The sequence below is a fragment of the Rutilus rutilus genome (assembly GCF_951802725.1).
Source record: "Rutilus rutilus genome assembly, chromosome: 10".
Classification (NCBI taxonomy): Eukaryota; Metazoa; Chordata; class Actinopteri; order Cypriniformes; family Leuciscidae; genus Rutilus; species Rutilus rutilus.
In genome coordinates this window covers 22,638,098-22,658,872 of record NC_140215.1, presented here as the reverse complement: position 1 = coordinate 22,658,872, position 20,775 = coordinate 22,638,098, and the positions used below count along the sequence as shown (strand labels likewise).

The 20,775-nt window shown below is 37.4% G+C and overlaps 1 protein-coding gene across 1 annotated transcript; it reads left to right on the top strand.

Annotated features, from left to right (window-relative positions):
• The first annotated feature begins 5,601 nt into the window (after positions 1 to 5,601).
• On the top strand, positions 5,602 to 19,037 carry chpfa (chondroitin polymerizing factor a). Its single transcript, XM_084421212.1, has 4 exons — positions 5,602 to 6,104; positions 8,265 to 8,829; positions 17,186 to 17,368; positions 17,627 to 19,037. The coding sequence occupies exons 1-4, from the start codon at positions 5,800 to 5,802 to the stop codon at positions 18,887 to 18,889; spliced, it is 2,316 nt and encodes a 771-aa protein (XP_084277338.1). The 5' UTR covers positions 5,602 to 5,799; the 3' UTR covers positions 18,890 to 19,037.
• Positions 19,038 to 20,775: the final 1,738 nt, after the last annotated feature.

Here is a 20,775-nt window from a genome sequence, read left to right as displayed (position 1 = left end):
AAGAAATTCAGAGCTCTTCACCCACTCAGTGACGTCGCCCGGGGCTCGAGTCAGGAACCTTGTCATACAGGAAAAAACGGTTCTGATCTACAGTTTCTAGAGGATCAGGTACACAACACATTATGAATGTCCATTGCTGTTAAGCGGTTTATTTTATTTTTTTGACAACGTTATAGAGCAGGCCGATTTTGATATTTAAACAAGAGAATAATCAATCTGTAGAAGGACCTGTTTAAATAAAAAAAAATTAAAAAATACATTATAATTAGTAAATAAACTATATATAGGCCTATACTCTTTTTTTTTAAATGAATGTAAAAAAAATGTAATTTGGTATAGATGCTTCATTTAATAGAAATAAATGACTGTCTCTGATAAGAAGTCATGTTTGATTCAGCTATACAGTCCAGACAGGGTGAGCAATGGTGACACACTTTATTCCAGTATTACATTACTGTGAATGAACACACTTGTGCTCAGGTATCTAACTTTCCCAATTCACTCCAAGTGATTTAGCCTTGCCGTCTTGCTTCTTCAGAAACATTATCAAATATTTGAAGATTTATTTTGTTGTAGAAAGACAATCCAAAAATTCTCAAATTTCTTTCAGCTTGTGCTTTTGCATTCCAGCCCCCCATTGTTTAAATACTAATTTATGAACATATCAAATCATATAAAAAAAACTGTCATATTTAGCCTTTAGTGCATTTAAAACAAAGCCATAAATCTCACACATTTGGCCTGTAATAGCTGTCCTCTCATCTATCATCTGCGAAGATCTGTATTATCACCCTCATTAACTGTCCTCCCAATGTAATTTGTGGCTCTCAAGACAGTTCTTCATTGTGATGTTGTCTTCATTCGCCGTACACGCTCTACCTCATCCATCCGATGGCCAGGGGGTCCCGAAGTGAAATCCAAGACCTCCCTGCTCTTTTGAAGTCTCACTTTACTATTGGTTACAGTGATGAACTGCATCACATACAGGTAAAATCAAAGATGGAAGCTCTGTTTCTGTTTTCATATCTCGTTTGAGATAGCTGGGAGCAGAGAGGAGATGTGATAGACTGTTTATCTGTTATCTCAGGGTCAGGTCTTTTTGATTTTCTCTTTGTTTTCCCTCCAGCTTCAAAGCAGCAAATATGAAACAGTTTTGTCTGAGGTGCAGGTGTGTTGCAGCTCAATTTATCATTACATAAAAGAGGGAAGATAACCTGCCTGGGATAGTTGAGGGATAGTTTAATTGCAGAGGAACGGTCATCAATCCTGGTCTGAAGGCATATAAATATCCTGAAAGTTAATGCATTTGGCATTATGTACAGAATTGCTCGATTTAGCAATAATGAACGTTAAAAAATCAAATCTATTCAATAAATAACATCTAATTGCACCAAGTCAGTTTTGTTCATGTTTTTCCTGTAGTTATATGAGATGAAGAGCCTTCTTTATATTAAAGAAAGTACTATTTTATCATATCTGCTGCATAATTGGAAACATGGCTTTCACAAAACAGACTGTGCACTCTTTCTCACTCTCTCTCTTCATACATATGTGTGTGTGTGTGAGAGAGAGTGTGTGTTTTGTTTGGGAGGAGCGATTCTTCATACTTGGCTTAAACTTTATGGACAATAAAGATCCCATTTCAAAGTACAGCAGGGTGTTGAGCCTGGGGTCTTGGCTGAGCGTTCCTGGGAACAGCCCTCTGAAGACCAGGAGAATATCTTCAGCTGACACATGGCGAGGAAAAATCCCCATGCAGACCGTGTGGCAAAACTGCCTCTCATTTACTCAGCACTAAATTTATAGTCAATCTCTCAGGTCAAACTCTGTTGCTACTAAAATCAATATCCATTATTCATGAAAAAAAGCTGTTAATTATGATCTCCAACCTTTTTCCTATTGTTTAACATTCTGGTGTCAAACTGGGAGTGAGACAACTCCCTGTTACGTTAGCATCCAATGCGATTAGAAGTCCCATTGCACACAATATTTTTTAGGCATAGTTAAAAATTACGTCCAAATCAAAACCACATGACGCTTATGTGCCATAACCTTAATAAACAAGCCACAGTCATTTCTGGAATCCCCACGAGAAGTCAAGTTCATGAAATTCCTTCACCACTGGCAGTGGAGTTTGTGTTATAAAACGTCAATATTGCCACACGCTTCTGTGTGTCTGTGAACAGGCTGCTCAGTATATGGAGAGAGGACAGTGTCAAGTCATGCCGTGACCTAAACAGCAGAGGATGGGCGGGGATTCGGCAGACATGCTGTTTCCTGGAACTCGCATCAGATGAGTAAGATTTTGTCTCTTCAGAACATGGGGGCAGAGGAAAACATGTATAATCACAGCGCACTTTATAATAATCTGTTTTGTGCATTGTAATTTATTCCAATAAAAAAAGCTGTTGCTCACCACAAGATTTGAGCCTTCGTTGAATCAGTGCTTGCTCTGTAAGACTTTTTGCAGACTCAGTTTTTTGCAGACTCTTTTCCCTTTTTACAGATCATGAGCTCAGCCTTTCAGCAGCAAGAGTTTTCACTTGGAGTACAGCAATTGATTCCAGAAAAGAGTCACGTCCTCCAAATGGGTCGCTTTTAATACTCTGTAGACCGTAATAGCATCACTGGTGAACTTTGGCCCAGTGGATGGTGTTAGCCTTTGAGTTTTAGGGAAGATGTCTTCAACTCTACTGGGTGCCATTTAGCATACGAGTACGGTGCGGATGGTTGTATTGGCCAAGATCATTTAACACCATCTTGAGGAATTTCTCAAGTACACTGATGATTCATTTAATACGCTTCACCACACAAATGTGCTGAGATGGAATATTTCCGGTTTTGTTGAATTTTCGAAAAAAGACTGAGAATCAGTAGCCTAAGTCAAAATTACTTTTTAATTCATTTTTAATCGTTTTCGAATCGTTAATCGAAATCATTTTTAAATGTATATATATATATAATTTTCATGTGATATTTGGGCAGATAACTTTTAAATAATCTTTTTTTTTTTTTGATTTAGATATTAATATAAATATATAGATTTATATAGATATTATATATTTATGTCTAAATATATAGATAAGATGTTTAAAAATAAAATAATTATATATATATATATATATTATAACAATTACTTTATTTTTATAAATGAGACTTTTAAAAAGCTATCTGCCCAAATATACACACAAATCACATGGAACTTTATATATATATATATATATATATATATATATATATATATATATATGTGTGTGTGTGTGTGTGTGTGTGTGTTAATGATATGTATATGTATATATATATATATAATGTATTTTATGTGATTTGAGTACATTTCATACATTATTTTACATCTAGGTGGGCAAAACTAGATAGCATAAAAATTTGACATTGGAGTAATGCAGCATGGAATTTTTTTTGTCGTTGCATGGTCAAAAAGCCAAGCTTTCTGGTGAGATACACATTTGCAAGGAGATGAGCCAATGAGATAATGGGCCACACACTGATTACTGGAGTGATAAAATATCTGCAAATTAGAATCAGCACCTTTGTGTGTGTGTGTGTGTGTGTGTGTATGTGTGTGTGTCAAGCTGCATAAGTAGCTTTTCATCCAGTTCTTTGTCCTTATGTTTACTAAGCTTATAAACGGAAAAGGGAAAAGGAAAATCAGCAATGTTTAAAGAAAGGAAAACTATTTGAACAATTTTGAACTTCTCTGTAATGATAGATAGTATGATGATGAAACAGATGTTTCCCTGAAACATCCCATTTATTTTATAGGCACATGGTGGTATGAAGCAAAAATTGTACAGCTGGATATGATTTTAGGGGGGGAGAATTTTGAACTCTAAATATGTGAGCATACAGCGCCACCATGTGTTAAGATTTTGTTACTATAGGCAGATTCTGTTACCGTTTGTCGAAGTACACTTGGTTACAGTTTCAGAGACTAGATGGGTGTGCTGAAAAATGTGAATTATGTTAATTTAGTATAGTTGGATTTTGACATGACACTATCAGTATGAATGGATTTGTTTTAATCACATCCGTTTGAATGCCAAGTGCTAAATACTTTCAGGAATAATACCAATCAAATTTAGCCAAGAAACAATTGTTGAAAGAAAATGTCATCTCTCATACGCATGCCTTTATCCAAGCAGCTTGACATGAATATGTCTGATGACAGATCATGACTGTCAGATGGGTTCTGCAACATACGTTTACCTTTCCTGTCTGCAATGCAAAATGCAAAGCAGAACTTAAACTCTGTGTAAAAAAAAAAAGAGGTATCCTACTGTAGAAAATGACTAATACAATACTTGTATCAAGCAAATTCAGTTTAACATGCACATTCAAAGTTCCACAGAAAACCCAAGAGTGGAAAAGCCAACATGTCCTGACAGAGACATAGGTTTAATCTGGAACTAGGCTGATCATGTTTCCCACTCAGCTCAGCAGAACTAGGTGAGGTGCTGCGATTTCCAAAGGAAAGGGTTTCCACTGTGATGTGTCGTTCTTAGGTAAACATGCAAATATGCTTGATAACATCTAACACACCCTTGATCTATTAGAACAAAGAGCTCAGTGAGGGAAACATTCCCTCTGGGGTTTTTGTGGTCCGTAAAGAAATTGTTTCCACTCAGTGTGTTTGTGTGTGATGTGTCAGAGAGATTTGGGTGGGTCTTACATTTTCACTCATGTTAAGTTACTGTAGAATTCAAGGATCAAATCATGGATATTTTAAAGGGAATTCTTTATTGGAATGGTTTCTTTGCAAAAACAAACAAACAAATCTAATAAAACTACAGTGAATAAATAAAAGTTCAGCTATAAAGGTGTTTAGAGTGAGTTATTCACAATGCATAAGCAAAGTATAAATAGATAGATAGTCAGACAGACAGACATATGATAGATAGATAGATAGATAGATAGATAGATAGATAGATAGATAGATAGATAGATAGATAGATAGATAGATAGATAGATGGAAAGACAAATATAAATGTAATCTTATAAAATTACTGTCTTTATCCCCCCAACCCATTCAAATTGTCCTATGACTTATGGGATTTAGGAACCTCAAATGTCAAGGCCTATTATGAAAATTATAAACTTGTTCCATTGCAATATATTCGTCATTGGTTGAAAAAAAAGTCTAATAATTGCTTTTAAATATCACCAGGAAATCATGACACTTAGATGATGATTATTATTATTATTAGTATTATGCTATTAAACATGACATTTATTTTACTGATAGTAGCCTAGTCAGTCATGACTAAATATGAGCCCACAACGCCCTCTCGTGGAAAAATAATAATTCATTTAATAAGCTTTAGAGTACAAGAAGTAGGCATTATCAAGTCCGAGCTCATGACAGAAAATTAAAAATGTTACGATGTTTGTAAAGTGGATTCTGTTCAGGTTACCATTTTGGGACCGCTTAGCCTCCAGGATCAACCGTCAATACAAAGAGACAGTAGCTTTAAATGTTATTGGGCTTCGAGCGGAAACGCCCCGCCTACATAAATCTGAGCCCCGCCCATTAGGAGGATGCACTGGTTCTTTGGAATGACGTTTGATCTTGTGGGCGGGGTTGTCGATTTCCTCAGGGAGGAGCGACAGAGCCACTGACACGTACGAATGTCTCAATAATTTGGACGAAGGTGATACAGTTACAGGAAAGGAATACGTCCAATACGTTTCCGTTAGTAGTTGAACCGCTTTCTTAATGTGCCCTACTCTGTTCAGAAGGTCGCGCTTAAAGGAGGTGTGTACTGCACTAGAAGTCGGAGTACAATGAGGTTTTCTATGTTGATCAGTCTGTTAAGGCCGATCGGCCCGGTTATTATCGGGATCTCTCTGGGATTTACTCTGAGTTTGCTGAGTGTGAGCTGGGTCGAAGAAAGCTGTGATATTAATGCCATAGGAGATGAAGGAATCGTTTTATCCCAGGATGGAAGTCTGAAAGGAGCCCGGAGACCTAACTCTATTTCCCCTGGGAGTGATGGTGAGGAGGAGGAGGAGGAGGAGGAGGAGGTTTTCCAGCCGAGAATAATCCCATATAAACCAGTGAAACAGACTCAGTCCAAGAAACTTTTCAGGTAGACAGACCATTCAGCCTGCTTCATCAATCTTTTATGTTGTGTTTCACGCCAAAAACAGTATCCCAGGTTAAAACAACATAATGAATAATTGTCTAGGCCAGTCGATGTATGTATTTTTGAACAGGCATCCTGATGTAGGCCTAATTTACCTTGTTTAATTTTAAAAACACCGTTATGTATACTAGTATAGCCTACTAATAGAGAGACAAATTCTCTAAATGTCCCCAAAGACAATCAAATCCTCTATTGGTGACAGAAAAATGATATCTTAATTAAAATCTAAAATAGCCCACTTAGGGGATAGAGTACTTGGGTTGAGGTCAACGTGTAAGTGCAGTAATTATTATTATGAATGACAGCTGTGAATAATAATAGCCTAAGTTATGTAGGCTATCCTACATGCTTCTCTGTTCTCATGTTGTTGTTTACCTATGCTGGAATTGAAGGCTGTTTTCATGAAGTTAATCTTAGTTATTCTTTTTGTAAATCGGTGTTTATGATTTCCTCAAAATGAAAGAACGTTGAGGTTAAAATTGTATTTTGCAACATAAAATCTTTACATTATTCATGTTAGTATCTACTAGCATAAAAGCTAATGGCATTTTGGCAAGATTAGTGATTTAAGTTGTTAAAGATCTGTATGTTTTTTTCATAATGAAGACAAAACACAAAATACTACTATAACCGAGAAAGTTTCGAGTTTGGCTTCAGCATTTAGTGATGTGACTTCAATGCTGGTGGTTTAGGCTTTGACAATAACCGATAAGTCAAATATTTACTTTTGCTATTTAAAGAATTTTGCAACAAGATTGCCAATGACTCAGTGGCATTTCAAACACTAAGTATATTTTTTCATGGGAATGAGATGAAACAGGCCTGTGGCAGGCTTATACTGTAACTGTAACAGTTGATACGTCCCATTGGGAAATCTATAATCCTTAAGGGTGGCTCCCATGTTGCTCATTTCTCCATTTCAGTCAACGCTTACAATACTCTGAGGTAAATTAGGAAGGTTACAGACAGTGCTGTTGTTAACTAATCCCATAACAAGAAAGGGTCATTTGTCTTTGGTTATCAGTTCATGTTGACCTCATACTAACCTCTTTCTCCCAGCACTGGTTTACAAAGCTGCATCCTGATAGTTGACTGCTAAATTTATCTGAAACATTTGTTTTCAGGCTCACACCCAGTATATACAAACTCTTGGGCAAATAAAATGGGCTTGTCTTAACCATTTTAATCACAAATCACGGGTCTGGAAATTATCAAGAATTGCACAAATACTGTGGATAAAGTAACTAGAATAGCCTTTCCCAACTTGGAGACAGCTTTTTAAAGGAAGAAAAGTCTATGTTAATGGCTTCAAACACTTCATGAGTAGTTGAAAAATGTCTCCCAGTTCGTTTGAATTTAACGTGAGACCGAATGTTCATTATAGGCTTCAAATCTGGGGCCAGATTTACTAACAGCCAGCGCAAACACACTTTTGCAGTTGAAAAACTTCTGGCAACTAGGCTACTACATCTACTGACGTTATTGCATATGCATTTGTAAGTTTCTCTTTCAGACACAAAATTTATGGGAGAAGAGTATTTCAATGATTTATGCAAGGTGATTTACTAAGGTTTGCGCTAGTCAATTCACTGGTATTTGCGCCATTATTTAATGCCCAAAAAAGAATGTCTTAAACCAGACGCTAGCCTAATTTTCTCTGCTATTGGTAGATTGCTTTGGTCATTATGGAAATGATCCGGCTGCGTTTGTGTTCTTTAATTTGTGCGTCATCACGCGTAGAACTTTCCACTTCCAATCTGCGTTTTTTTTTTTTGCGTTATATATATATATATATATATATATATATATGTTAGTTTTAGTTTTTTCAATTTTAGCTTGTTTTCAATGCAACTTTTTCTTATAATTGTGACGATATATATTTTGTAATATCTTTTATCTTTATAACATGCAACTGAAAGTTTAAATCTCACAATGTGGCCAAATTAATTAAACCTTATCTCTGAAATGACCAGTTTATTTATTTTTTTTTAACTGGAAACAGTCTTCCATGATTGGTGTGGTTAATCATTGCAATGACAAAGTTACAGTTCTGAGTTAAACAATCATGAGTTTTAAATTGTAATGGTCTGTCTGTTTCCACAGGGCGAAATACATCAGTACAGAGCTGGGAATTCGAGAGCGTCTTTTCGTGGGAATACTCACATCCAAAAACACCATCAACACTCTGGGTGTGGCCGTCAACCGCACCATAAGCCATCATCTGGACAATGTTGTGTTCTTCACTGGCACACGAAGCCACAAGATACCCCACGGGATGATCGTGGTCACCCACGGTGATGAACGCCTCATCTGGAACATGTTCCAGACCATCAAGTACATTTTAGAACATTACATCACAGAGTACGACTGGTTCTACCTCGCCCAGGATGACACGTACACGCAGGCGGATCGTATCAAGGCTCTGGTGGAACACTTGAGTATGGACCGGGTGCTTTACATGGGCAGCCCAGAAGAGTTCATCGGAGGTGAGATGCAGGGGAGGTATTGCTATGGGGGGTTCGGATACCTGCTGTCCCGCAGTCTTCTGTTAAGACTCCAGCCCTTCCTGGAGAACTGCAGGAACGACATCCTCAGCGCCAGACATGACGAGTGGCTTGGGCGATGCATCATTGACTATGCTGATACGAACTGCGTGGAAGAATTTGAGGTGAGATAAGTCGTGCTTTCAGTGGAAGTTTACAGATAAGTAAATAGTTTCAGTATGTCTTAGAGCTGCACGATTAATCATTAAGAGATTGTGATCTCGATTCAAACACCCATGCGATCTTATTCCTAAATGACAACGATTTGGCTATTAAACCTTTGTCTATTTAACCTTAAACTTGTATGATCACAGCAGACATTCAAATCTGCGTTGGCGCGGCCTCTGATCCAGAGAGAACAGTTGTCATGTGTAGGGCGGGATGAAACGGCATTTAAAAACAGTCTTTAAAAGTCTTGTAAAAATCATTAAAATCATCACAGAAGTACTGGGATAAAAGTTCATAGTTTGGATATAAACACTGATGTCTATGTAGGGAACAGGGGCGGTTTCAAAACACGTTTTTGAGACTGTTTTTGGTTAGTCTCGCGCAGCCAGACCACCAGATTGACGGCAGAAGGTCTGGACTCCATAGCAGCTTTCATTGGCCAAGGACCGGCCAACAACGTCTTACTGTCATGTAAAGCAATCAGTCACAGTTCGTTTTGTTCCATGTCATGTTTAGGGGCGTAAACATTTTAATTTGATGTCCCTAAAATAACAGACTGGCATGCATCTAATAAATTATTCATTCATGAACATTGTGCAAGTTAACTGCAACAGTGGCACTGCAAACTTCACATACTTAAAAAAAAAAACAGCGTTTAGTTGATCCTTACAAGTGCTGTGCTCATTTTCACAGTTGTAAACACCACAGCTTCCTTATTCTATGAGGGGGTTTGGCATTACAGTGTTTCTAGATGAACCATTAAAGAACACATCACAAACGTCTCCAGGAAATCCTGTAGAATTCAACCAATAAAATGACGACTTCAAAACTCCTTTAGTGCTTCCCATTTTGTGTGCCATCAGACATTCACTGTTGGGTGTGACGTCTGAGGCTGAGACTAGTCTTTGGTAAGCTGCAGTTTTAAGGAGAAAAGACTCAGTAATGGTGTTGACTGATGAATTTGCTCATGGTTGTATTAAAGCATATTAAAACACCACAAAGACATATAAACAACATTAGAAACTTTTTTGTTTTTTACCACAGGGGGTCTTTAAAATGTAGTTTATTTCTGTGATGTCAAAGTTTAATTGTCAGCATCATTACTCCAGTCTCCAGTGTCACATGATCCTTCGGAAATCATCCTAATATGCTAATTTTCTGCTCAAGAAACATTTCTTATTATTATCAGTGTTGAAATCGGTTGTGCTGCTTAATGGTTTTGTGGAAATTGTGATTTCAGGATTCTTTGATGAAAAATTAAAATAACTGCATTTATTTGAAATAATAGAAGTCTTTTGTAACATAAATATTATAACTCTCTTTTTTCAGTTAATTAATGTGTCCTTGCTGAGTAAAAATAATTTCTTTCAAAAACTAAAATCCTACTGACCTCAAATTGTTTGAGCGGTGGAGTAGTTTCAGACCTGTGATTTAAAGGGATAGGCCTAGTTCACCCAGAAATTAAAATTACCCCATGATTTACTCACCCTCAAGCCATCCTAGGTTTATATGACTTTCTTCTTTCAGTCGAACACAGTTGAAGGTATTAAATAGTATCCTGGCTTTTCCCAGCTTTGTGATGGCATGGAACTTTACCCAAGTTTTTGAAACTCCAAAAAGTGCATACATTCATCATAAAAGTATTCCATATGACTCCAGTGGGTTAAAAATGCTTTATGAAGCAAAGCAATAGGGTTTTGTAAGAAAAACATCCATATTTATGGCCGTACGCACATTCACAAGTTCTGGAGAAGGATGACCTTTGACCCTACATATGACGTAGGCATTAGTTTTGGTGAGAATTGACGAATGCGGAAGTGCAGAGGATATAATAAAACAAAACACAGGTCAGGAATTAGAAGTCTAAAACGTGAAGGTTTAAAGAAAAATGTCGAAGGATTTCAATATAAGAGAATAGGAGCTACGTCATACGTCGGGTCAGAGGTCACCCTTCTGCTGGAACTCGACTCTCTCGTGAACCCGCGTACTGCCGTTGCCAGAAGCCAGTGATTATAGTTTATAAAGTTTTAAATATGGATATTTTTCTTACAAAAAAGCATTGCTTCAGAAGGCCTTTATTAACCCCCGTATGGATTACTTTTATGATGGATGGATGTGCTCAATGCCATTACAAATATTATCTGATGTAACGCTGATTGTGTTCGGCTGAAAGAATGGCTTGAGGATGAGTAAATTATGGGATAATTAAAAATTTGGGGTGAACTATTTCTTTAACTATGACACTGTAAAATGACATGTAAGTAAGAGTTGGCAACTGACGGTTAACAAGCGCCAACATGTTTAGCTCATGTGGGTGATGCAAGTTCAAGTCCGTCTTGCATTATTTCTGATCCTGTCCCTCTTTGTTCCCCCTTCGCTACAATCTTCCTCTTTCTGTCCACAAATACACAACATCATGCATAATCAGATATATTTAAAGGATATGATACATGTTTTTCAGAGCAAGCGCACAACCCGAGGCCAAATGTAGTCTGATTAACGTGTTTACAAGCTGGATGAGGCTGAGCTACAATCGCATTATCCAGCTCTATTAGTCAGACTTACTCCAAAAAAACTGCCTGATACAATTTCACTAAAGTGATTTCACTAAATCATTTACTAACATTTTAAAAATACATTTTGTTTAGTGCAGCTCAAATCAAACCTTTTAAGTTCAAGTTGAAAGCCTTTAAGTGCATTTAAACACACTTAATGGCATATTTCTTGGAGCACCACATGCTAATCATACAATTAAGTGTAATGGTGGTGTTTAGGGAATTTTACAAGTTAAGAAGCCGCAGAGGGATCTAATTATATGAGTATTATCATTGTTTTTGTTCCACTCGTAATCATAATTATGTTTGTTAGATGAATGTCTGTGGAGATACTAGACCTCGGTATTATTGGAAATGCTTTTGTGTAAAAATAAATAAATACTTGGCATATTTTCAACTCCAGATTGTTTGAATGAGCTATCAGTGTCTGTAATTTCCATCTCTGTGGCCTTGATTGAAGAGAGTCAGACTCCCTGTGGTAAACCTGCAGTGTTTGATGACAGACAGCTTTATACTAGTAGTGTGTCTCAGTATTACTGCAAGGACCCAGCGGAGCCTTATTCTTGATGAAATTAAATCTCACTGCCTTTCAACTCAGCATACGTATGCAACAACCGAAGACAAGATTCAGATGTCTCCTTTAAAATAGGCTGCTGTTATCAGCAATTAAAGGGAAGGTCTCCAGTCTGCTGCTTTAGTCTGTCAGTCATCGCAACATCTGAAGTTTCACCTCTATCCAGGTCTTTACGCTCACTGCCAGTAACTGCTGGAATTAAATTCAAGACGTGTTCTAGTTGCTCTTCCCACCGTCTTCAAGCATAGAAACAGTACAAAACCGTACTCGTTCGGAATGTTTTTTTTGTTTTTTTTTGCAATGGTAATATGGCATCATGACTTTTCTCACCTGAAATTCCTTTTAGATTTTGCAGTCTGTCTCTTCTGACTCCTGTAGGGATAGTTTGGGACTCTCAACAAACCACATTCAGTTTCAGTTCTCCTGTGTTTCTCTCTCTGGGTTAGAGTGATGCAAGTCAGTGACTGTTTCTGCATCTACAGATCCCTGTTTGCCCAGAGCCTGTCTGGGAATTCAGCAGTGCCCGCAAGAAAGAGTCTAAAATAGGGATGCACCAAAATTTCTGCTGCCGAAACTTTCTGTTTCAGGCCGAAATGGTTTTGAAGGCCGAAATCACTGACCGAAACAGATGTTTAATTCGCTCTTCTCTGATTTGTTTTCGTCTTCGTTTTGACTGTTCAGCGTCTATTTCATGCACACAACGTCTATAAGCTACAACGGATGCTAGCTCTGGATTGACAATATTAATTTCTTGATTTTAATCTGTAATATATATATTTTTTTTAGAATTTATTGCGTGTCTGCCATCCAATAATCGCAAAAAGCTTTGTGCTATGTTACTTTTAATATGAAGCTGTCTCAACTTAAAAATTCTGTCCATTTTATTATGAAATTCAAACAATATAATTTTGGTCCTCTAAGAGCACCAAAATGTTATTAATCTTTAATCTAAGTTATTAAAGAGTCTTTAAACACACACACACACACACACACACTAATTACACAGTTAATTAATTGCACTCATCAATTACATAGCAAAAAAAAAAAAAAAAAATTATAGGCCCGGTTTCACAGACAGGGCTTAGACTAAGCCAGGATTAGACCATAGATCAATTAGGACATTTAAGTAATTTTTATAAACATGCTTAGAAAAAAAACATTACCGATGTGCATCTTAAAACTAAAAAGGCACTGATATATTTTTAAGATCAGTCAGTGCAAGTTTATTTCAGTGGAAACAGCTCAGACTTACATTTTAGTCTAGGACTAGTCTTAAGCCCTGTCTGTGAAACCAGGGGCTAATCTATCAAGTTTCTAGTAGAAATGTTTAGGCACCCTTAACTAAACACTATTTAGCTTTGCTCTTTCCACTTGACCAGAAATGTATTTAAATAATGATTAAATGCAATACAAATACTACTGACTATTGATCCATAAGGTCTGTTTTATAAATGGCAAAATTCACTTGTACATATTTATACATTTTACTTGTTTTTTGGTGTAAGTTGTTCATGCGGCTGTGATTTCGTTTAGAATGGTGCAAATTGTGGCTTAGTGTTTTCTCTTGTTCTTTTAATAGCTTGATCAGATTAGATTCACTTTTCTCTTTATGCGGTCTAATCGGCTCAGGTTCTTAGTGTCTGCACCCCACAGGCCAGTGCGCACCTAGATATTGTGCAGCACTGCCCTACACTTTGTTTTTGCTTCTTTTACTTAACTTATAAAGGACTACAGGAAATGTGAAGCATGATAAAGAATATATGCATGTGGGATGCTTTGCATGCTTTGTGGGAAACAACAATAATTAACAACAATAATAATTAATTATAATTATAATATACAGTGAGGAAAATAAGTATTTGAACACCCTGCTATTTTGCAAGTTCTCCCACTTAGAAATCATGGAGGGGTCTGAAATTGTCATCGTAGGTGCATGTCCACTGTGAGAGACATAATCTAAAAAAAAAATCCAGAAATCACAAAGTATGATTTTTTAACTATTTATTTGTATGATACAGCTGCAAATAAGTATTTGAACACCTGAGAAAATCAATGTTAATATTTGGTACAGTAGACTTTGTTTGCAATTACAGAGGTCAAACGTTTCCTGTAGTTTTTCACCAGGTTTGCACACACTGCAGGAGGGATTTTGGCCCACTCCTCCACACAGATCTTCTCTAGATCAGTCAGGTTTCTGGGCTGTCGCTGAGAAACACGGAGTTTGAGCTCCCTCCAAAGATTCTCTATTGGGTTTAGGTCTGGAGACTGGCTAGGCCACGCCAGAACCTTGATATGCTTCTTACAGAGCCACTCCTTGGTTATCCTGGCTGTGTGCTTCGGGTCATTGTCATGTTGGAAGACCCAGCCTCGACCCATCTTCAATGCTCTAACTGAGGGAAGGAGGTTGTTCCCCAAAATCTCGCAATACATGGCCCCGGTCATCCTCTCCTTAATACAGTGCAGTCGCCCTGTCCCATGTGCAGAAAAACACCCCCAAAGCATGATGCTACCACCCCCATGCTTCACAGTAGGGATGGTGTTCTTGGGATGGTACTCATCATTCTTCTTCCTCCAAACACGTTTAGTGGAATTATGACCAAAAAGTTCTATTTTGGTCTCATCTGACCACATAACTTTCTCCCATGACTCCTCTGGATCATCCAAATGGTCATTGGCAAACTTAAGACGGGCCTTGACATGTGCTGGTTTAAGCAGGGGAACCTTCCGTGCCATGCATGATTTCAAACCATGACGTCTTAGTGTATTACCAACAGTAACCTTGGAAACGGTGGTCCCAGCTCTTTTCAGGTCATTGACCAGCTCCTCCCGTGTAATTCTGGGCTGATTTCTCACCTTTCTTAGGATCATTGAGACCCCACGAGGTGAGATCTTGCATGGAGCCCCAGTCCGAGGGAGATTGACAGTCATGTTTAGCTTCTTCCATTTTCTAATGATTGCTCCAACAGTGGACCTTTTTTCACCAAGCTGCTTGGCAATTTCCCCGTAGCCCTTTCCAGCCTTGTGGAGGTGTACAATTTTGTCTCTAGTGTCTTTGGACAGCTCTTTGGTCTTGGCCATGTTAGTAGTTGGATTCTTACTGATTGTATGGGGTGGACAGGTGTCTTTATGCAGCTAATGACCTCAAACAGGTGCATCTAATTTAGGATAATAAATGGAGTGGAGGTGAACATTTTAAAGGCAGACTAACAGGTCTTTGAGGGTCAGAATTCTAGCTGATAGACAGGTGTTCAAATACTTATTTGCAGCTGTATCATACAAATAAATAGTTAAAAAATCATATATTGTGATTTCTGGATTTTTTTTTTTAGATTATGTCTCTCACAGTGGACATGCACCTACGATGACAATTTCAGACCCCTCCATGATTTCTAAGTGGGAGAACTTGCAAAATACCAGGGTGTTCAAATACTTATTTTCCTCACTGTAGTTAATTATATTAATTATAGTTAATTATAATTAATAATTAACAACAATAATAATAATAATAATAATAAAAACACTTAACAGGCAGATACAATTATTTTAAAGTATCCTAAAAAATGTGTGTGTGTATTTTATATAAATTTATTTAAAAATGCAGCCTTTTAATAACATTTTCTTTAATGCAATCTCTGGCCTTTTTTTTTTTTTTTACTTGAATCCCCCACTGAAATTTCAAAATGAAATTTTGTTCTGGAAATTGTCTAGTGTATTTAATTCCTTGTCTGTATGAGCTATACATTCTAGAGCCACATAAAACAGTTTATGTCAGTTGCCCAGAAATGGAGTAAATGCCTTTAATGCAGGCCTTGCATAGACCTCACACTTTTTCTTTTTTGTGGTTCAAGTAGTTCTCTAAACCTCTTTTTTCGCCTTCTCTTTAATGCTACAGTGGTCTTTCTCTGGTCTTTCATTTAGATTGTATATACAGCTGCTAAAATTTGTATTGGACTCTGAAACTGGAAAGTTTAGAAGAAAACTCTGTCAAACGAGTCATACCAATACTGGCAACTTTTTTATTGTTAATCGCAAAGAAGCACAAGAATTTAAGCTAATCATTTGTTTCATGTTTTTCTACTTTTTTACCATTGCACCTTTGGCCCAGACAGAATCACAGCTCTTAAATTGAATCTCACCTTTAGAGACTGAACCATATGTCACACTTTTGTTTGGAGGGGTCTGAGCTCCTCCGGTTAATCTGTTCTTGAAACAGGTACAGATACCTCTATTAATCCATCAGAGGAGCATTAGATGTCTGAAGGTCTGTGGAGCTACTGGGGAGAAAGAGTCAGTGAATCATACACACTAAACATGATGTACTGTCTCCATTTTGGCATTTCATCCAGTTATAAATCCACCTCTGCCTTAACCGTCAAAGCACCTCCTGTCTTTCAGCACATCATTGTAATGCCTCCTACATCTGTTTATAGAGCAAAGCTCTTGCAGGGTCAAAATTGCATTTACTTTGCTTAAACATCATTTGTTGCGACCTGGAGCAAGTGTTCCGAAGAAGTACCAACTCTGAACAATGATTTACAAAAGAATAAACCAATATTAAATTCTGGCTGATACAGATAAGCCAACAATTATTTTTATGTTCTGGCTGATAAATGGCAGATACAAAATGTTATATATATATATATATATATATATATATATATATATATATATATTAAATTATTACATTTATGGTCCATTCCCTTGTCCCATTAAGATTTATACAAAATGTTTTATTAAGCTCTAGTTTTTTTTACTCATTTAAAATTCTTAATTCATAATATGAATATGTAAAGAGGATTATTCAGTTCAGTCTGATGGAATTGTACTATACAATTGAAATTCGTAATCTTAAAAGAGGCTTAATTTTTTAAATGTGTACTTTTTATCTATCTATCTATCTATGTGTATATATATATATATATATATATATATATATATATATATATATATATATGTTTATAAACTAAATCAGTCTTAATTTTGAGATTTTCTAAAGATTACAGTTTAACAGATTAACAGTGTTATTAAATCAGCGTTTTTCAGGATTACATTTAAGTGAGCGTTAGATGTTTTAAATGTAAAAGTAGGAGCAATGAGCATGCACAATTAAACTGCACACTAATTGACATTTGAAATAAAAACCTCTCACTAACCATACTTTATTTTTACATTTGTTTTTTTCAGGGGCAGAAGTATTATTATTATGAAATGGGGAAAAATTCTGACCCTAGTAAGGAAGATAATGTGCAGTTTAATAATGCACTGACCGTCCACCCAGTGTCTGATCCTGAGCAGATGTACAGACTTCACAAACACTTCACTGAGATCGAGCTGCAGAAGACATACGAGGAGATCGAAAAACTGCAGGTACACTTATGCTAAACCTGTTCTGACTAGTACCAATGCCAAACTGAGAAGAAACAGTGGTTTCTTTTGACCTTTTGTGAACTATGAGTCATTATGTGCTTTTTTGTAAGGGTGGTATAAAATTGCTATAAAATCCTTTCTTCATTTTCAAAGTGCTCTGGTAAAGTGCAGCATTACAAATTTTCAAATGGAGGTAATAACCTGCTCATCAAATATCTTAAAATGCTTAATGGTATCCCACACCTCTTTGTTTAACAGGCAGAAATAAAAAATGTGAGTTTGGTGGCTTTTGAGGGCAACCGTAGTGCCTTGTGGCCAGTAGGAATCAATCCACCCTTTGAGCCCAAAACACGTTTCGAGGTTCTGCGGTGGGATTACTTCACCGAAGATCAGGTGTACTCTTGCACTGATGGCTCTCCGAAGTGCGAGCTCCGTGGAATCGATAAGCTGGACGTAGCCGACGTCATTGAGACGGCTATGGGTGAGCTGAACAAGAAGTACAAGCCGGTTCTGCACCTGAAGAAGCAGCAGCTTATTAATGGATACAGGCGCTTTGACCCCACCAGAGGGATGGAGTACACCCTGGACCTACAGCTGGAGGTGGTTAACCAGAAAGGACACAGTCGCTCAATCACCAAGAGGGTCCACCTGGTTAGGCCTCTCAGTCGTATTGAGATCATCCCCATGCCTTATGTTACAGAAGCAACTAGAGTCCACATCATCTTACCCATCACTCTTCAAGACCGAGAGCATGTTCAACAGTTTTTGGAAGTGTACGCCGCAAACGCCTTCGAAACCAGTGAGAATGCCATCTTGACGTTTCTCTTTATTTACGATCCAGTTGAGGCCCAACAAGTCAACCAGAATGACATCTTCGCCAGTGTCAAAGCGCAAATCAATGCTTGCGAGCACCGTTATCCTACTGTCAAAATCCCCTGGATCAGCGTTAAAAGCGAAAGTCCCTCTCAAATCAAATTTATGGACATCATCTCCAAGAAGCACCCGGTTGACACGTTGTTCTTCATCGCCACCGTGAAAACCAGCATCAACTCCGAGTTCCTCAATCGCTGTCGGATGAACTCCATCAACAACTGGCAGGTGTTCTTTCCCATCCATTTCCAATACTACAATCCTGACATTGCTTATCATAACCAGCCTCTTCCCAATACATTGGATTTGGTCAAAGAGGCTGGCCACTTCGATCGCAGTTCCTTCACCGAAGCATGTTTTTACAACTCGGACTACATGACGACCCGGACGCGCATGTCTTCGGATGTCCAGGAGAACGAGGAGATCCTGGAGAACCTGGATATATATGAAATGTTCGTCAAATACTCTGGCCTCCATGTTTTCCGAGCAGTGGAGCCGGCCCTGCATCAGAAATACAGCTACCAGCCATGTAATCCTCGTCTTAGTGAAGATATTTACCAGAGGTGTGTGCAGAGCACCCTCGACAGCCTTGGATCACGCTCTCAGCTCGCCTTGCTGCTGTTTGAACAGGAACAAGGCAACAGTACTTAAAATCTAACCTTGAAGATTGAGAAATGACTAAGGGGCGATAAACAGTTTTCCGTCCATTGGGCTGATGCTTTACTAGTAGGTGGTCTGTGGAGTCACAATGCTGAACACATCAAAAATGCTGTCGGTACCAATAAAAACTATTTAAACTAACTTAAAAATAGCCAAATAAATAGATTTATGTGTTTATGTTGGCTCTTAAACCAAGCAGCTGGTAGCTGTTGAAATGATCACTACCGTAACACATCTAAATCGTTGTGCCTTCAAAAATACGCTGTCCTTTCACTATACTTTTGACTTGTCACTTTTGCTCAATCAGATTTGTTTAAAAGAGTTTTAATTGTTTATTTAACATAACAGGGTTTTTGTAGTATGAAGGAACCGTATCCAGATTCTGTGTTCTAGCAGTGGGTTTATTGTTGTTGAAACGTTTTTAAACGTCAGTTCACACTCGGTACTGAATTTATTAACCCTACAGCGCAACCTGTTAAATCTCAGTCTGATTTGAAGGTAAAATCATTGTCTTACTGACCATTAGTGCCAAAGAAACAAATGTCAAGACAGTACACAATTTTGACCGAAGCTTTTCAACCAGCATTGTTCCATGTATAATTTATGCTTGAATACTGAACAGAAGAGCACAGATATTATTACAAATACCTGCATTCTCCTCAAAGAGATTTTTCTGATTAAACAATTAACTTTTTTAAGTTTTGCACTAACAGTTTCATTGCAAATCTGCCTTGGATTACAGTAATGTTGCACAATAAGCCTGTCAAAGCATTTAATTTTGTTCAAGAAAGATTATAGGGTGCATTACACAGTTATAGTTAGTTCCTGTGCTGTCTACCAGAGAGGAGTGCAATACTAGTGCAATACTATTCAGATGGTCTGCTTAGAGCCTGCTGATGGAAACACTCCAGATGAAATATACATTTGATGATTAAATTAAATGATCTTGGTTCTCTCTGGAAAAAAAGAGTGGTCCAAAAAGCCGATAGAATACTGTGCCAACCAGACCATGTGCTTAGGAATGAATTTGTTCTCATGCAGTCAGGTCGGCGGTATTATGTGCCAATACGGAAAACGAATCGCTATGCAAACTCATTCATTCCCTCTGCTATAAGATTTTTAAATGATAACTCATAACTACACAAAAGGTTCTTGTATTACACCGCTGTTCTGTCACTGGCAGGTGAATGTGTGTGTTGTGTTGTGTTGTGTGTGTGTGTCAGGGTATTATCGTTTTGTATACATTTTTTTTTTTTTTTTTTTTTTTTTTTTTTTTTTTTTTTTTTTTTATATATTTATTGTGTGCTAATAATCTTAATTTAACCCTTATTGGATGGGTTGGCTGTAGAACTGAATTGCCCCCTTGGGGACTAATAAAGATATTTGAATCTTGAATCTTGATGCATTTTTGAAGATGCACTACAGAGAGCCTCTATTACAGACCATTCTGCAACACAATGTGTTTCTGTAGGAACATATTGGGTTATATAGTTCTTTTGTTTGTTTTTTGTGGGTACATGTGTACACGTGTACATGGTACGTGTGTTTGCTGTACTTAGTGCTGTGTTGAATTTTTTTTTATTTAAGCAATCATAAACTTAATGCAGTACACTGACTTATGTTACACAATATCATGATGCTGGATGTCAAATGTTTGTGCATACAAGAGCTGTGAAAGGTTTTACAAAGTGATGTTTTGTACGTTTTTAAACGACACATGCACAACATGAATGGACTCATCACAGAATGAGCGTGGCCGCTACTTGCCTTTAGGGGTCAGCAAAGGAGCGTGGGATTACAGCTCCTCAGAAATGTATACTTTCACAAGACTGTTTCTTAACCTCACCTTTGTTGATTTTTTTTTTCACTTTAAATAT

What these genes read in the sequence shown, in the direction of transcription:
- chpfa (XM_084421212.1), top strand. Translation starts at nt 5,800, where the DNA reads ATGAGGTTTTCTATGTTGATCAGTCTGTTAAGGCCGATCGGCCCGGTT. An exon ending in CAGTCCAAGAAACTTTTCAG is followed by an intron (nt 6,105 to 8,264) that starts GTAGACAGACCA and finishes CTGTTTCCACAG; the next exon opens with GGCGAAATACATCAGTACAG. An exon ending in ACTGCGTGGAAGAATTTGAG is followed by an intron (nt 8,830 to 17,185) that starts GTGAGATAAGTC and finishes TGTTTTTTTCAG; the next exon opens with GGGCAGAAGTATTATTATTA.